This window comes from Callithrix jacchus, chromosome 22 (assembly GCF_049354715.1).
Source record: "Callithrix jacchus isolate 240 chromosome 22, calJac240_pri, whole genome shotgun sequence".
NCBI classification, from domain to species: domain Eukaryota; kingdom Metazoa; phylum Chordata; class Mammalia; order Primates; family Cebidae; genus Callithrix; species Callithrix jacchus.
In genome coordinates this window covers 14,975,061-14,992,358 of record NC_133523.1, presented here as the reverse complement: position 1 = coordinate 14,992,358, position 17,298 = coordinate 14,975,061, and the positions used below count along the sequence as shown (strand labels likewise).

General features: G+C 51.7%; 1 protein-coding gene across 18 annotated transcripts in view; it reads left to right on the top strand.

Annotated features, from left to right (window-relative positions):
* Positions 1-17,298, top strand: part of EPS15L1 (epidermal growth factor receptor pathway substrate 15 like 1) — a 120,972-nt gene that overhangs the window by 99,067 nt on the left and 4,607 nt on the right. For 5 of the 18 annotated variants that reach the window (XR_013531274.1, XR_013531273.1, XM_078361737.1 and 2 more), the window contains one exon: positions 14,525-14,730. The exons of 4 other annotated variants lie outside the window; for them this stretch is intronic. Coding sequence is in view for 12 of the 14 variants with exons in the window: in XM_078361737.1 (XP_078217863.1) it covers positions 14,525-14,730 (206 nt within the window). In the remaining 2 variants the exon portion in view is untranslated. Of the gene's footprint in view, positions 1-2,555; positions 2,604-14,524; positions 14,929-17,298 lie in introns of those variants that run through there. 9 more of the 18 variants (XM_078361738.1, XM_078361740.1, XM_078361736.1 and 6 more) reach the window with 2 other exon arrangements.

The following is a 17,298-nucleotide window of genomic DNA, read 5'->3' as shown; positions in this document are numbered from 1 at the left end:
AGCAGGATGGCTTGGGGCTCCCCTCCGCCCCAGCTTGCCTAGGCATCTTAGCGCACGACTCTGAGCAGGGCTTTCCTGCAGGCTCTGCCCCTCTTCCCTATGGCTGGTGCTGCTCATGTCTCCTAGCCTTGGCCCTTGAGGGTCCCCTGAGGATTCTGGAGCCTTTTAACTCATTTGTGGAATTTCTCTCGTATGACAGAGATAGGCCGGCAGCCAGTTGACCAGATTCTCAAACAGAAAGCTGTGGCTTCAAGCGGCAGAAGGAGTCGCTGCAGCTCCCTGATCCGTTATTGCCTGTTCCATCCATGCCCTGGTCGGGGATGTCTCCTATTCTCTAGCCTCCAGGCAGAGTGTTCCCCACACTGTCCCTGGACTGTGGGCAGCCACAAGAGACTCACACACTTCCATGGTCACACCTTCTGTTACCTGCCTTCCCTAGACAGGGCATGCCCCGCAGCCCTTTCCACCAGCTGCAGCGAGGGAAGCGGTACTCACCCTCCTGCTTGCACTTGCTTCTCCCCTGGAATCCACCACTGGCCTCACTTTGCAGCCCCGGTGTCATTGCAGGTTCTGGAATAGACCTAGCAGGCTCCACCTGCCCCTAGCTCACTAGTTACAAGTGACCCTTGGTCCTGCACATGGACCACTAGTCAGTAGAGGTGAACATAGGGGAAGTTGTTTTTAAAACAGCACATCTGTCCTCATGTCCCCTCTGCTGGCCAGGCCCTTCTCTCAGGAGGATGGGGACCCAGCCTCCAGGGCCCGGGTTGGCTTCCTTGTGGGTGAGTCGTGAGAAGAAGTGTGAGCAGGGCCGTGTGGATTTAGAGCAGATTTTCTGTGAACTCTTGAGCAGATGCCGATGGGTAAAGAGATCATCTCTGTAAGCCAGACATCAAAGACACTTACCATCAAGAGGAGGAAAAACAGAACAACAAAGGGGCTCCCTTCAGGCCATCTGCAGGAGGGCGCCTGTGCCTTACTCAGAGGCAGTGGCTCTTCAGGGACCCCCAATGCCCTCCTGATGGACCAGCAGCGGGCCTCTTCACTCTGCTTAAAAGATGGGAGCAGAAGCACATATGCAAACATATATGCATAATAACGGTGCATGCACACAGCTGGCACACACACGTGCACATTCACACCTGCGGCTGTTTTTATGCATATAACATGCATGCACACATGTACACTCTTCCATGCACATGTACCCCATGTACTCACACATCCTCCACACTTACACAAGCATGCCGTGCACCTGTTTGCATGTGAACACACATGCATACAGGTGAGCACACATTCACATACATACTACATCACTTGTGTGTTCTCATGTATGTATGCAGGTATGCATGCACTCACTCTACCATGTACCCCTCCAGGCACACTCTCCATGCTTATATGCATGCATGCATCTATATACATGTGTGCATATTCACATGTGAACACACATGCACAGAGATGAGCAGGCTGCATTCACATGCTGCATTGTGCATGTCTGCACAGACACACTCAGATACAGCTGGGCATGCTCTCCATGCTTACCTGTGTGCATTCATTCATGGACACATGCACATATTCTTGTATGCACATACATGCATACAGGTGAGCAGTAAACGGATATTGCATCAGACATGCATGCAAATGTGCACACACACGTGTGCATGTGCGCTTATACACACCCAGGCATGCACGCTGTGCTTACGTGCATGTGTACACGCATTCATACACACGTGCACATATTCGCATATGGGTGCACATGATTCCCGAGCAGTGCCGTATTTGCTGGGTCCTGAGGGGGAGCCATCCCACTCACAGCTCACAGGTGCAAAGCTTCATTTTCAGTGTTTCATGGAAACTGTCACCGCCGCCTCCCCACGTACCTAAACCTGATGCTGGGTTTGCTTTTGAACTTTCCCTCAGCCGTCACCTCCCGTTGTGTCTCCCTCTGCAAGCCTACCCACCCCACCTGGCTTCTGGTCTTAGTGTACTGTGGGCTTCAAAAGCAGAGAAGGATGCTTGCTAAAAGTGGAACGTTTGATAACAGGGGTTTGAGTGGCTTCTTTGGGCCTGGCTTCAGGGTTGAGGCTTTTTAGGGAGCTGTTGCACAGTTGGAGACTCAGGGGGTCCTGGGCTCCTTTGCTCATAGCATAGGCCACCGCATCTTTGTTCTGCTGTGGTCGATGGTTGCTGTGGCCCTTGGTGCTCTGCAGAACTGTATTAACATCGATGGGCACTTAGGAAGCGCTTACACAGTTCTTATCTCACCAGCTCCCAGCAAGACCCATGAAAGAGACAGGCCAGGCCATGCCTATTTCCTGGAAGAGGAAAGGGAGGGGGGAGGTCATGGGGGCTCCCCAAGGTCACGCAGCAAGGTGGCAGCAGGGCCAGGTCTATACCCAGTGACCTGCCTCCTGCCCCAAGACAGGAGTAAGGAGAACCAAGCCATGAGTTCCAGAGCATTCTCTAAAACAGCCATTGCATGCACAACATCTTAAATCCAGAGCAGCTGCACATCTGTGTGGAGGTCTAAATATTTCTCGTTTGATTCTTTTACCCAGAAGCAATGGCTGAACAGAAAAATTCTGCATTGTACACACTGCTGGGTGGTAGGTACAGACTGTGTGGTGATTGCTGTTTGAGCTTGTAGCAGCATTTGTGCTGTGATTTCGTACTAACCTCTAACAATCCGCACATCGCAGTTGACCCAGCAGTTGACCTTTTGACGAGTCACATGTTGGGGAGAAGCGTTTGGCTCTTTGGGGGATTACAAAGGAAGCTGCCCGCCCTACCCTGGTTCTCTAGTCAAGGGAATCAGAGCCCAGCTCTACGCAATTCCCTTCCCAGTTCCTGGCCACACAGCACAGACCCACCTGCAGCCCAGGAGGCCTCTGGTTATCAGCAAGAGTGGTCAGCAGATGAGTGTCGGATCTGCTCAGAAAGTTGGCTAGGAAGACACAGGGCAGATCCCATGTTTTCTTGGCTTCTTTAAGACAGGAAATAGTGAAGCTAATCTGAATTATTTTTTAAAGAAAGCTTAAAGTCCAACATTTTCAAACTGCTGGACTTTGTTTTCTTAAAACAAAACAAAATCTTTCTGCCTTTCTTGCCACCCCAGCCTTTTTCCACACAGGGAGACCATGTGGCCGGCCCACACTGATGGCTGCCTTACCCTGGTCACTCCAGGGCCTTCCTGATGCTGGGGCTTTGCTCGAGACGTGGGTCCCAGGGTGGCTGAGTGAGAAGGAAGATGAGGTGGGTGGGTTCCCCTGTGGGCCTGGCGGTTGAGTGGGCTGGTAGAGATAGACTGACTAACAGACTGAAGGACCAATAGACTGTCCAGCGATCAGGGTTTTCTTACAAACCGTGCACACAGCGTGACGCCTGCACTCGTGGAAATCACGATGAAGGAACAAGCTTTTCTGTCATCTCTCCACCTGGCACATGGTACATTCTGATACCCCATACTCCCATCCAGGACTTGTCTGTCCCAGGGCTCCCAGAGGTTTCTAGGACCCTGCTAGGCCTCTGTGCCAAGAAGTGGCTGTGACATGTGAGGCCAGGACAGGAGAACCTGAGGCCACTTCCTTCTGTCCTCTGGGCAACTAGTGCGGCTAGAATCCAGGGGACCGCTCGATTAGGCTGGTTTCTGGACGTTGGAGGAAAGGGAGGCCCTGGGTGGGTCACTTAACCTCCCTGAGCCTGTTTCCCTGCCTGACCATGGACCCAGCCGGGCCTGGCAGGTGGGCGTGTGGGTGAAGCGCCTTGCACAGCAATGTGCTGTGTGTGGTCTGTAGCCCCCTTCCCCACCCTGGGACACAGGGACCAGGACATAGGATTCTGCCAAGGGCACCTTTTCCAGGAAAGACAGAGGCTGGGCCTGAGGTGGCTGCACACATTCAGGGAGTCATTCATGATGTCCTTTTCTCCCAGTGAGGTCACAGTTTAATGGAAATCTTTTCCGTTAAAAAAAGTCACTGTGCAGGGAGTTGAACTTCAAAGAGGGCTCCAGGGTCCTCTGTGGGTCGTCGCTTGTGTGGGACCAAATGCGAGTTTGGATCTGAGTCATGTGTGGGTTTCGGTGCTCTCTTGTCTCCTAGAGGCTGCAGTTTTCAAATTCCATGGGAGCTGCTTGTTTTGCTTTGTTTAAAGCTCGAGTGAGGTGAAATTGACATTTGGTGCACGGGCAGACAGATGTTGACCCGGCAGTCACAGGTGGACTCCTCTGCCTGGGAACCTGCAGCGGTTCCTCGAGGGAGAGTTCCGGTCATGGCATACACCCGAGCAGCCCACAGATGGCCGTCTCTCAAGGCCACATATTCAGTTCTCTCCCCATCTAAGCCAGAAAGCGTACTCTGGGGGACCACCAAGGGTCATTCCCTGGGACACGCATGGAGCTTTGGTGTGGGCACTGACTTCTCCTTGCCTGGAGGTCTAGAGAGGTGTACCATCAACGTGTTAAATAACCAGCAGGTGTCTGTTTGGGGCAGAAGAAACTGGTTTCTTTCAGGCAGATGCAGCACAGACCCGGCAGGCCGCCGAAACCTGTCAGTTAGAGTTAGGTTAAAGTTAGCCGCCGCACACACCTCCCCCAGGTAAACAATGGTGTATTTTCTGCAACGGACCGGAGATCAAGATCAGTCAGAGCTCACCGCTGAAGAGTTTCTAGGTAAAAGTTGTTGATTTGCAAAGAGAGAAACAGATTTTTTTTTTAAGTGCAGGAAATAGCTGTGTGGGTGTCAGTGATTGGGCCTCAGCCCCGCTGTGATAGTGGGATCCTGCGACCGGCCCCACCCTTGCCACTTCCTGCCAGTGCACCCCTGCGTTGCGGTTCCTGCCTGCAGCACCCGGTGACACCAGCCAGCACACCTCCACCGCTAACCAGCCAGTCACCTTTAACCTCTCCCCAATTTAATGATCATTTTATTACTGCTAATGACCTTTTCACCTCCTAAACAAAGCCACCTGGGTGATGGGGCTGAGCATGATGTCTTTTCGCCCACTCCCCACAGTCACACTGACAGCGGCTTTTCCCTAAATGACGTGAGATCCAGTTTAACCAGTGGCTGTCCTGTTTGATTCAAACAGCTCTGTCATCAAAAGAAGACAAAAGTCATTCTTCCCCTTGCAAACAAGCCCCTCCCGCACCCGTGTGTGGCGTCCACCCAGGGTGGCCATGGGTTCTTGATTGCCCTGCAGAGGATGCCACACAGGATGCAGCCTCTGAGGAAGCTCTGAGGTCCTAAGTGCCGCCAGCTCCCCCGTTCCTCTGAAATGCCAGGCCAATATCGAAACCAGGGTGGTCAGTGACCTCGCCCTGTCATGTGCCCATGTGGCTCCCAAAACTTTTTGTTGATTGCACAAGATCCACTTTAAAAATGGCATCTCCATTTGAACCATGCGGTTAGCACCTCAGCCTTGAACTTTACTTTAATTCCGTTCCCACGATGATCTCAGAGAGATAATCCGCTGGGTACATGTGAGGTTCTAGAATGGGACAAGTGGTTCCACCATCTCAAGGGGCCTGGAAAATTCCGGCACTTGCCTGCCAGCCAGGATTGGGGGGGGTCCTAAGGAGCCCAACCTTAGGACCAGTTGAAACGCCCAACCTGGTGGAGTCCCTCTTTCCTGCCCACGCCTCCAGCCTCCAGCCCCCAGCACTGTTGTGGTCAAGGAAGCTTCAGGGCTTCCGTCTGAGCCCTCTGGATGGCCTGTCATAAGGCTGGGTGGGACCTGCTGACAGTGCCAAGGAAGGGTCCCACTCTGAGAGGGAGGAATGTCAGCCTCGTATGTTTAAACTGACGCAGGCAGATTGCCGTTTGGAGCACTTTCTGTTCTGTAAAGACCACTGAGTTTGAAAATAGAAGCATTTGCCTACCTGGGCATACACCCACCCTTCTATACCCGAAGAGGCGGATAGAGTGGGTGTCGTGTGACTCGGTTATCACTGGCGTTCAGTGGGGTACAAATGCTGGAGCCTGGGGTCCCAGTAGGGGGCCTGGGGGGGCTGCAGGGTGGGGTGAAGGGGCAGAGGGGCTGGGCTCCCACCCCAATATCTGAGTATAGGTATGAACGGACAGGAGCTGCTGCCCTGGGGATGTCGGGTATACCTGCCTCCAGAGTGCCCCAACCCCTCGCTTAGCGGAGGCTCCACCTAAGGGAGGTGAGGGCCAGTGCAGATGCCTCAGAAGGGGGCTCCGGCTGCAGTTCCAAGTACCTCCTCCCTGCTTTGCTGGTGGGGTGGATATGGCCCCTGTCTTTCATCTCCCCCATTCAAAGCCCTGAGTCAGCTCCCCGAACCTGCCACTGCTAACTGCAAAACAGCACACGGAGGCAGATGATGGGGGATCTGGCCATAAAGAGAGCAAGAGTGGCAGCCCCTCCCCAAACCTGACACCTTCCGAAGTGTACCCCACCACAGGGGCTCCTGGTGGGCTCTGCGCCTCACTTCCTCCCCTCCCAGGGGCTCTTTTGGGTCCTTCTGCTCTGGTGCACATATGACCCCTAACCAGCTCTCAGACTCCTGTACGGCATTCTCAGGGATTTTGTTAAATGTGGGCAAGGCGCCACCCTGCCCTTTGCAGAGGTGGCATCTGCGACGTTGGCACTCTGTAGGGAGGAACAATGCTGGGCCCCCTTGCCCTGTCAGGCTCATGCATGCCTGGCTCAGGTATCGATAGCATCTCCCCTAGAAATCCTCCCAGAGGACGGGGCTGACACCCAGGGTGTTCATGCAGAGTATGTCAAAGGTGTCTGTCTGCCAGAAAACAAATTCAGTTTTTCAAAAAAACCAGAATTGTGACACCTACCAGTCTGTATTATTTTTGTCATGAAGACTGGCTTGTGATTTGTAAATTCATTGTCAAATCATGTACCCCACCCTACGCACACACCTTTTATTTTCTTCCAGGGCTGGTACAGCCCAAGCCTGGCAGGTTTTATGTAAATGTCATGGGCGCATTTTGTGGTAACGTCTAGAAAATGGTTATTTCTCACTTCAAATGATATTTGCTTTTTGAGGACCCCCAAAGCACAGCACCTTTACCCCCCTTTCTTCTTTTTCATTTAATGGCAAGATGAGGCCACAGCCATCAGGCTCGGCAGCCCCCTGCCCACCTCACACACCTCACAGGGCAGGAAAACACATCGGCCAGCAGTGGCTCTTAGTAAATATTTGTTCAGCTTTTCTCAACAATGCAGAACCAAACCTCATCCTGTTCCCTTCAATACATGAAGCAGATTTTCTTAAAATTCGGTAAATATTTTTAGTGGAAAATCTCAACGCTGCGATCGCGGGGACCTCAGATTCTTATCTCCCCGGGGCTGTGCTGCTCGACACACCTTTGATCTGAGGCAGAGCATGCGTGGGGCTGGCGCCTGCAGGATTCCCAGCTGCAGGTCCCTTATGTGGTGCCATGTATCACATTGTAGAAAAACGAACCTCCTTCACACGACTTAGATGGGAGCCAGAGAAAGACGCTGATGTGTGGTGGCGAAAAGCACTCTTTTTCAAGACGAGTCCCCGAGCGATGATGAATTTTAGAACCTATGCTGTTTTCTCTCTTTCTCCCCTCTCCCCGCAGCTAAGCTTTCTTGCTGGCAGGATGGGGAAGGAGGAACAAACGTATGTCAGTGGCCTTGGATGAGCTCGGCTGGAGTGGTGTCCTCCCAGGCTACTGCTCTCCTATGCAATGTGACTCTCAGAAGCCTGACAGTTTTATGGGCATCTGTGTTGTGTAGGATGAATGGCAGTTGTGTGGGATCACCTGTTGTGTAGGGTGAATGAAGTTGTGTGGGTCTCTGTTGTATAGGGTGAATGACGGTTGTGTGGGCATCAGTGTTATGTAGGGTGAATGATGGTTGTGTGGGATCACCTGTTGTGTAGGGTGAATGACAGTTATGTGGGTGTGCATGTTTTGCAGGATGAACAGGAAATGTGTGGGATCACCTGTTGTGTAGGGTGAATGACAGTTGTGTGGGTGTCTGTGTTCTGCAGGATAAATGACAGTTGTGTGGGCATCCTCTGTTGTATAGGGTGAAAGAGTTGTGTGGGCCTCTCCTGTTGAGTAGATTGATGAGAGTTGTGTGAGTGTTCATGCTATGCAGGATGAATGACAGTTGTGTGGGCCTCTCGTATAGGATGAATGACAGTTGTGTGGGCCTCTCGTATAGGATGATGAGAGTTGTGTGGGTGTCCATGTTGTGCAGGATGAATGACAGTTGTGTGGGCATCTCCCGTTGTGTAGAATCAATGATGCTTGTGTATGTGTGTCCCCTGTTGTGTAGGATCCATGATAGTTGTGTGTGTGTGTGTGTGTGTCCCCTGTTGTGTAGGATCAATGATGGTTGTGTGTATGTGTGTCCACTGTTGTGTAGGATCCGTGGTGTGTGTGTGTGTGTCCTGTTGTGTAGGATCAATGATGGTTGTGTGGTTGTGTGTCCACTGTTGTGTAGGATCCGTGGTGTGTGTGTGTGTGTCCTGTTGTGTAGGATCAATGATGGTTGTGTGATTGTGTCCACTGTTGTGTAGGATGAGTGACAGTTGTGTGAGCGTTTGGTGTTGCATAGGATAATAGCAAAGGTGGGCAGCTGCCCTGACCACAAACTCTTGTTTTGTATTTTTTGTTTTTGTTTACCTCTCATCTACAGAACTGCGTTTTCCAAGTACAGCACTGAACTACTGAACTGTATAAATAGAACCTAGTCAGGATGACACACACACTCACACTCTCTCTCATGTTTATTTCTAATATTTTTCCTAATCAGACTGATTGAAACCCTATATTATCTGAACTTCTTATTCTCTTCCTAAGCAAAAAATTTAAACCAAGAGAGTTTCCCTCCCAAGGTTTTTATTAGCATTCACCATTTTAGGGTTTGCAAGGGTGTATATTTCTATCCCATTACCCAGCTCTTGAGGATGCTTTAAGCGGAGGGCTTCCTGCAAAGCGAGATAGAAAAGTCAGAATCTTCAAAACTTTGCTGACCAAGAACGATAGTGCAGCAGAGCCGGCCCCGTCACAGCCCCGATCCCGGTTGCTAGGGACGTGCGCCGCTTCGAGAAGAAGCTTGAGAAATAAGAGAATTAAAGAAATTTCTATCAGGGTGGAGCCGGCCACCAAGTGTTTTTTTTTTTTTAACAGCACACACTGTGGTAAACCATTTGGTTCATATTGTTTTTGCTAAAGTCAGTCCTGTGTGTGGTTTCGGTATACCGCTTGGGTAACTGTTGAAACTGCTGTGGTTTGAAAATAAGTTCTATTTTGCCTTTTCTTCAATCTTGTATCCCTTGCCCCCTGTTAATAAAGTCTCCCTGCGGTAGGCAGTCAGCATCCCCAAGAGGGTCTTTTATTCACTCTCATCTGCTGTGGCCCCAGTTCCCATCACAGATATCTAGGAATGATGGCATCATTTTCAGACATTTCTATACCAACTTTTTTGGGTTTTGTTTTCATGATTGCCTACTCCTTTTCTGAAACACGCATCAGTAAAGCTCTCTCCTTACTCATGTTTTCTGGAGCCACGAAAAAGTGTAAAACCCTGGCGTGGGTGCGTTGCAGCAGGGTTTGCTTCAGGGCCTGAAGGCAGATTAAAGTTACTTTGTCACGTTTGCGATAAGCTACACCTCAGAAAATCGGAAAAAACGATTAAGGAGTTAGCAGAAGTGGTTACATAAAAGCAGGAACTAGACCTACAAAGTTTGAAAAATAGCCACTAAAAATAAATCGCTGTGCAAAAGTGGGAAGTTTGGGCCGAGGGCCGTGGCCCCGCAGTGATGCCCGTGCCTTTCTTTGCCCAAAGCCTCCAGTCACCAGCGAGGTCAAAAGCCGGACGGGGCACTGGCTGGCCCCGAACGTGTCAGGTCCAAAATCGCCTCAACCCAAAGCACAAACACTGACAACCAAGAAAAAAACCGTTGTCGTTTTTTTTTTCCCTCTGAAAACAAGAAGCCAGCAGTTGATGTGCCCTGGTTTCATATTACCATAGTCATGACTTCTAAATAACACCGGTTTCGGCAACAGAGCAAAACCAGGCACAGGCATTTCTTGGTGTGAACGAAGCTTTTCATCTCTCCGATCATCTCTTTGCGCGTCAGAAACCTCAGCTTGAAATGGTAGCAGGCGGGATTCTTAACCACTCCTCCCAAAAACCATTTTTTTAAACCCCCCAAACCAAAGGAGGAAGATCTTTATTGAGCCGAAGAAGAAAAGCCGCTCAAAAGTGACTGATTTATTTGAACCTTCTGTACTGTGGCGGTCGCTCTTGGGGGCCTGGCTGGGGCGTCCTTCCCTTACACTCCCACGTCCCCCCCAGATACTTGCAGGTCTGCCTCAGGTGATCATTCCTGTAGGAACTGCTTCGAGAAAGCAAGCAGAGCCCACCCTGGACTTGCTGCGGGTCCTGGGGGCTACACTGGGTCCCGGGACTTTGAGCTGCCCTGGAAACACTTCCTGCGTCCTCTGCTAGACTCTGGCCATTTGTTCATATCATGTATCATGTAGGTATCCGAGGAAAAACTGAAATACCCAGGCACGTACAGTAACATTGCTCTTTCTTGCAAACCAGGAAGGCAGATGCCTTTATTTCCTTTCTGCTCCCCAAGGTGTTTCTCCAAAGGGCCCCAGGTCCCTGGAGACCCGTGGAATCTGTAATGGGCGACACCTGGTTCACCAGGACCTCCTGAAGCCCACTGTGTGCCGCCGAGCTCTGGGCTGGAGAGCACCAGGGACATGGGACGTATTGGCTGGTGTTTGTGGTGTGCTGGGCCCAGCATTCACAGAGCTGAGCTTCAGCCGTGGCAGAGGCCATTGCCACGTGAAGCAGACAGAGTGGTGGGGGACCCTGAGGGAGGGAGGACTTCCCCATGGAGGGAGAGGCTGGGCAGAGGCAGGCAGGGGCTCGAGAGACTGGCAGAGGTCACTGTCGCTACCCCCTGCAAACCCACCCGACACTGTCTCACTGTTCCCCAGGGCGCCCCTGCCTGTGGCCTTGGTGGCTCCCTGCTCACACCTGCTCTGTCTCAGCCTAACAGCAGACACGGATTATCTCGCAGTTCTAGAGGCTCAAAGGCTAAGATCAAGGCGTCGGTGGGGGGGTTGGTTTCTTCTGAGGCCTCTCCTTGGCTTGGCGCGTCTTCACATGTCTGTTTCTGTGTGTGTAGGTCTGTGTCCTGAGCTCTTTTGGTGAGGACAGTCATTGACCCTTTGACTTCATTTTAACTCCATTACCCACTTAAATATTCTATCTTCAAGTACAGTCATATTCTAAGGCACAGGGATTAAGACTTGAACATATATATGGGCTATCGTTGGGACACAGCCCTTTGCTTAGATTAGGAAACTGAGGCTGCGAACAGCTAGTGCAAGGCTGGGGCGGTGGCTGCCATGCCTCCCACAGTCTTCCAGGGCCACTCCCAGCGCCAGGTCTGGGCTGCAGAGCTGAACGCAGGCATGCTGGGGAAGAGGCTGCAGTTTCTTCCCTGAGGAGGCCACTGCCTGTGACGGCCTTCCAGCTGGGAGTGCCTTCCTGGCAGATGGACCAGCCATAGCCAGGAAAGAAGCTCTGGGTTTGGGGGTTCCTGGGGAAGGAGATTCCACCTAGACCAGGCTGGGGTGTCATCCCCAAGCAGGGGAAGCTTTCAGGAAGTCTGGGCAGGGTGCTGGGACCCGTCTGTGCTAAGAGGCCACTTCGCTGAGTGGGTTTGGCTCACAGGGAAGGGAGCCGAGCTGGTGGGTAGCCAGTAGGAATATGAGGCTTTGAGGGGCAGGAGGGTGGAGGTGAGGGGCCCTCGCCCACCCTCCATCCTGCTCAGGAGTCCCAGGGAGCCCCTTCTGCTCCCTGGTAGACAGCCTGGGATTCACAGGCAGGCCTCACTTGACCCCTCCCACCACAGCTGCCCGCCCCTCCCTTTAGAGAGGAAACGGGTCGGGCACCTCCAGGAGACCCTGCAGTGAGGCCTTGGCTTCCCCTTGGCTCATGCCTCAGGAATGGCCCTGTGGGGGAGGTGGCCTCGAGGTTAGGGTGGGAGGTAGTTCTTCAAGGCCAGCGGAACCAGCCCAGAGGCTGCGGCCTGGGCCAGATCACCCTGCTCTCTACAGCCTCAGGGAGGTGGGGGTCAGGGATGAGAAGGCTGCAGTAGAGCTGAGGGTGGGAGGGGCACCTGGCGATAGAGAATCGAGACACCTAGAAAGCTCGGGCGTGGGGACTGCCCTGAGAGGGCAGGCACTGGCCCTCTGGGGAAGGGTCTCGAGCATGGCTTATCCACAGCTTTTGGCAAAAGTGGTCTGTGTGCGCCTCTTCCAGACCCCAGGGCCCCTTTTGCTAACTGGACCTTGGGGCTGACTGTGAATTGATTTGAGGCCACAGGGGGAGACTGATGCCAGGCGTCCCCCTCCCACCTTTCTCATAGAAAGTGAGAATGAGAGTCCTAATAGAGCCCAGGACAGCTCACCCTCCCACCCCGAGGAGGAGCCTCTTAGATGGACACGCACAGACAGAGAGTCTGGAAAAGTCTCCCACAGCTGGTGGCCGGAGGTCAGCCAAGGATGCCACAGCGACCCTGGTGGAACCTCGTGGGGACAGGCGGAGGCAGGCAGGCAGGCAGGCAGGCTGCAGGGGCTTGTGTGTGCAAACCTTGGGAAGGAAGGCTGTTTTTCCTTGAATACGCAAAGAGAAAGCAGCAGTCCTTATGCTGGCCCACCAGCTTCAGCTGACGCAGAACTGCCAGTTGAGAGACAAGTGAGCTTCTGTTTCCAGAAGCAGGGCTACAGGCCAGCAGGGCGACAGGCCAGGTTCTCGCCGGGCCACACTGGGTATGTGCAGGACACTGGGTGGGAGCAGACCCCTGGGGTCTCAGGAATGTCCCTTGTTTGGCGCCCTTCTCCTCACTTCCGCTTCACAGATAAGGACACCAAGGCCAGCTGGGAGGAGGCAGTTACCCTTGCCAAGGCCCAGAGCTAAAGGTGGCAGATGCGGGCTATGGCCCCGGAGCCCACAGGGACACCTGGAGCCTCAAAAATGAGGCCTGGGGTGGTTGATCTGCTGGGGGAGCAGAGGGAACGGCTTTAGATCTGGGCGTGGAGACGGACTGAGGCTGGCTTGTGTGAACTCATCCTGCCGGAGGAGGAAGGCAGTTGTCCTGGGCTCAGGTGGTGCGTGGGGCAGGTTCCGCTGGGGGCCAGAGTGCTCTCTGGAGGTGCAGCCAGAGGTCCAGGGTCAACCCTGGAGGGGCAGATGGTTCTTGGTTTCTTTCTGAACATTAGCTTTGAAACTTCCTGAGTTAATACATTGGAATCGTGTTATGTATTATTGAGCCTCCAGTCTGGGGTGCTGCATGGACCACAGTGAATGTCTGCCATGACCACCCAGGGCCCCCGTTGGGACAATAGAGGGGTATCAGACAGGAGCATGGAGTCAGCCCGGCTGGCCTGCAAAACTGCAGATGCTGGAAGGCCCCTCAGGTGGGACCTCCCATTGCCAAGCAGATCTCGATAGGCCTCTGCTGCTTGGTGGAATGTTCTGGTACATTGGCAGGATGCATCGGGAAAAGCCATGCGTCCTCAGGCCACATCCCTCATGCCTTTTCCTTTTCCTCCACTTCTGAACACTTCTCTCTCACCTCCCTATCAAGATATGCCTTGCTGGGACCGGGCATCCTGGAGTTCCCTGCTTGGCAGAAGCCCAGAAAGGCCCAGACAAACCCTGCCCCTTGGAGCCACCGTCACCAGAGGGGCAGAAGTGGGGGCTAAAAAAGAACTTAAGGCTAGGTGCAGTGGCTCAAGCACTTTGGGAGACTGAGGCAGGCAGATTGCTTGAGGCCAGGAGTTCGAGGCTAGCCTGGGCAACATGGCAAAACCCCGTCTCTACAAAAAAAATATATAACAATTAGGCATGGTGGCTCATGCCTGTAGGAGGCCGAGGTGGGAGGACTGCTTGAGCCCTGGGGGCCAAGGCCACAGTGAACCATGATTGCACCATTGCACTCCAGCCTAGGCGACAGAGAGAGACTCTGTCTCAAAAAAAGGAACTTAAACCCCAGTGTGGCAGAGCTGTATGCAGACCTTCATAACTAATGCACCTCGTAACCATACCATGTTATGAAACTAATCTCTCCTTTTCATTTGCACGTAACTCCCCCCTCCCTTTTTTTTAACTGTTAGAAGTTTGCAGTGTATTTTTCTGCTCAGCCATGATTTTGAAAAACAGTATGTTAATAAATGTGTCTCCATGCTACAATGAATCTGTTCGAAATGTACCTGCATGCAAACTGTTTGGGACAACTCAAGTTTGAGCTGCTCTGTGTGTGTTGTGCTTGGGAGTCATCTGAATTGTTTTTCCTGTGTCGTTCACAAGCTGTTAAGCCCCTGGGATAAAGCTGATTAAAACTGGGATTCCCCAGGGTACCCCCATCCCATCTGTTAGCTGCGTTCCAAGCTCTTCCCAGAGAGGCTGCGCCTACCAGCATTCTGCTCTGTCCGGGTGAGTAACTCATATTTCTTTCTTTCTCCTTTTTTTCTCCTGAACTTTCCAGGTAAAAGTACACCTGTAAGCCAGCTTGGTTCCGCAGACTTTCCCGAGGCCCCTGATCCATTCCAGCCACTTGGGGCTGACAGCGGCGACCCGTTCCAAAGTAAAAAGGGGTTTGGGGACCCGTTTAGTGGAAAAGACCCATTTGTCCCCTCCTCTGCAGCTAAACCTTCTAAGGCCTCTGCCTCGGGCTTTGCAGACTTCACCTCTGTAAGTTGAGTTCTCTCCCCACCGGGCCAACCCTCCAACCCTCCGCTTGCAGCTTTCCTGGGGTTTTTGTCTTCTTTTAAAGGCAGACCTCCCAGCTTCTCTAGCCTCTTGGTACCTCATACTCTCTGTCCCTCGTTATTTATTCCACACTGCCGCTTCTGTAAGAAGAACAGTTTCTCAATAAAAAAAAAGGAAAAACAGCCGCAGTTTGGATGCTCGATCATAGAGGCACGGTATTCTTCCAGCAGGGAGGCGGAACGTGTCTGTCCTTCATGGTAGATTCTTTGTATTATTTCTGTCGCACCGAGGCTGTTGTGTTCACTGATTTTTGGAAGCCAAGATGTCAAACACTTCCGAAGTACGAAAAGAAGATTGCAAAAGTTACATTAGGGTTCTGCCGTCCCCCAAAAAAGTCCTTTGTGCACAAGTTGTCACAGTCCCGCTCAATGCGTTTTGTGCCACAAATATAAATTGAAGGACTTCAGGCAGATCGCAGCAGGGAAGAGCAATTTGATTTTTTTTTAAGCTTGTTAATTTCAGTTCAGCTCCAGTGAAAAAAGCAATGCAGTCTAGAACAACCACTCTGAAAGCTAAGGCAAAAAGAGCTCCGAAAAGCCATTTAGCAAAGTTAAGTGCCTTTTGAGAAGCAAATCCCGGGATTTTGAAAGCCTAGCTTTGTTTTTCTCCCGGTGAAAAATATTCCAGATTGTAAGCGGCTTCGAGGAGTTTTCTGTAGCTTCCTTAATATACAAAATCTCGTTCTCTATGAGCTTCAGGTGTCATCTTCCCAGATTGGTTTTACTGTGTGTTACGCACCCACTTTCTTCCTTCCAGCTTGTGAGTTCCTTCACCATTAGGTGTGAGACATGTTATTTATAGATGCCCTAACTCCTGGGATGTCTCTTTGAACACAAGCCCTGCCATATCAATGCACAGAAAGCACCCGATTTGTTTCTGAGCCATCTAGATGACCTCTACCGTGTACAGCTATCCTGTGGCTTATCAATTTATTTATTTCAGTCACAGGGTCTCTCTGTTTTGCCCAGGCTGGACTGCAATGGCACGATCATAGCTCACTTGTAACCTCAAGCGATCCTCCCGTCTCAGCCTCCTGAGTAGCTGGGGCTACACGTGGGCAATGCCATGCCAGAGTAATTTTTAATTTTTTTTTTGTAGAGATGGGGTCTTGCTTTGTTGCCTGGGCTGGTCTGGAACCTCTGGCCTCAAGTGATCCCCCCACCTTGGCCTCCCAAAGTGCTGGTATTACACATGACTGGCTCGTGTATCTTATTTCAGTCTACCAAGACCCTGACTTGTTTTGTTTTTTTTTCGAAACGGAGTCTCGCTCTGTCACCCAGGCTGGAGTGCAGCGGCACGATCTCAGCTCACTGTAACCTCCGCCTCCCGGGTTCAAGCGATCCTCTTGCCTCAGCCTCCCGAGTAGCTGGGACTATAGGCATGTGCCACCACGCCCAGCTAATTTTTTAAATTTTAGTAGAGATGGGGTTTCATCATGTTGGCCGGGATGGTCTCAATGTCTTGACCTCAGATGATCTGCTGATCTCGGCCTCCCATAATACTGGGATTACAGCCACTAGGCCCGGCCAACCCTGACCTGTTTCTGGCTCTGGGTGACCCATAAATATTTTACAGCTGCAGCAAGTTTGATTTTTATTGACCCTAGATGCGCATTGGGGATGTATGAAAATGGTGACGTTGTTAATAAAAGCCAGAAACAAAACCTGCTTTATCTAGAGTTTCTTGAATAGCCCTTCATTTATTTTCTGGTGGAAAAATATTAAATGCTGATTAAAAAAAGAAAAAAACAGAACTCTTCACACATGACTCAGGTACTCTGTCTTGGGTAGAGAATTGTTAGGTAAGAGGGGTGAACGGCAGCTTGAAGAAATGACTGTTCTCTTTCTGAAATTCATAGTTCTGTTTCCTGTGATCCTAACCCCCAAAGGGCTCGTTTTTTCTGAAACATAAAAAGAAAACCACGCAGGGTTTCAAGGTGTCATTTGGCTTAACCTTTCTGGTGTTCCAGAACAATTGTTAACTTCAGTTTTGAAGCAGTGCCAGCCATTTTCTCACCCTCATCTCCAGGTAGGGAATCAAATTCCACCCAGGCCTGGGTGCAGCCCTGCTGTTTTCTGGTTTTCTTCTTTCCCCCCTATTTTTTTTTGGTTTTTACATTTTCTTTTTCTTTTTTGAGACAGAGTCTTGTTCTTGTCGTCCAGGCTGGAGTGCAGTGGCACGATGGCGGCTCACTGCAACCTCCACTTTCTGGGTTCAAGCGATTCTCCTGCCTCAGCCTCCCGAGTAGCTGGGACTACATGTGCCCGCCACCACACCCAGCTAATTTTTGTATTTTTAGTAGAGATGGGGCTTCACCATGTTGGCCAGGCTGGCCTCGAACTCCTGACCTCATGATCCGTACGCCTCGGCCTCCCAAAGTGCTGGGATTTCAGGCATGAGCCACTGTGCCCGGCCTGGTTTTTACATTTTCAGAGGTGGGTCTCGCTCTGTCACCCAGGCTGGAGTGCAGTGGTGCCATCACGGCTTCAC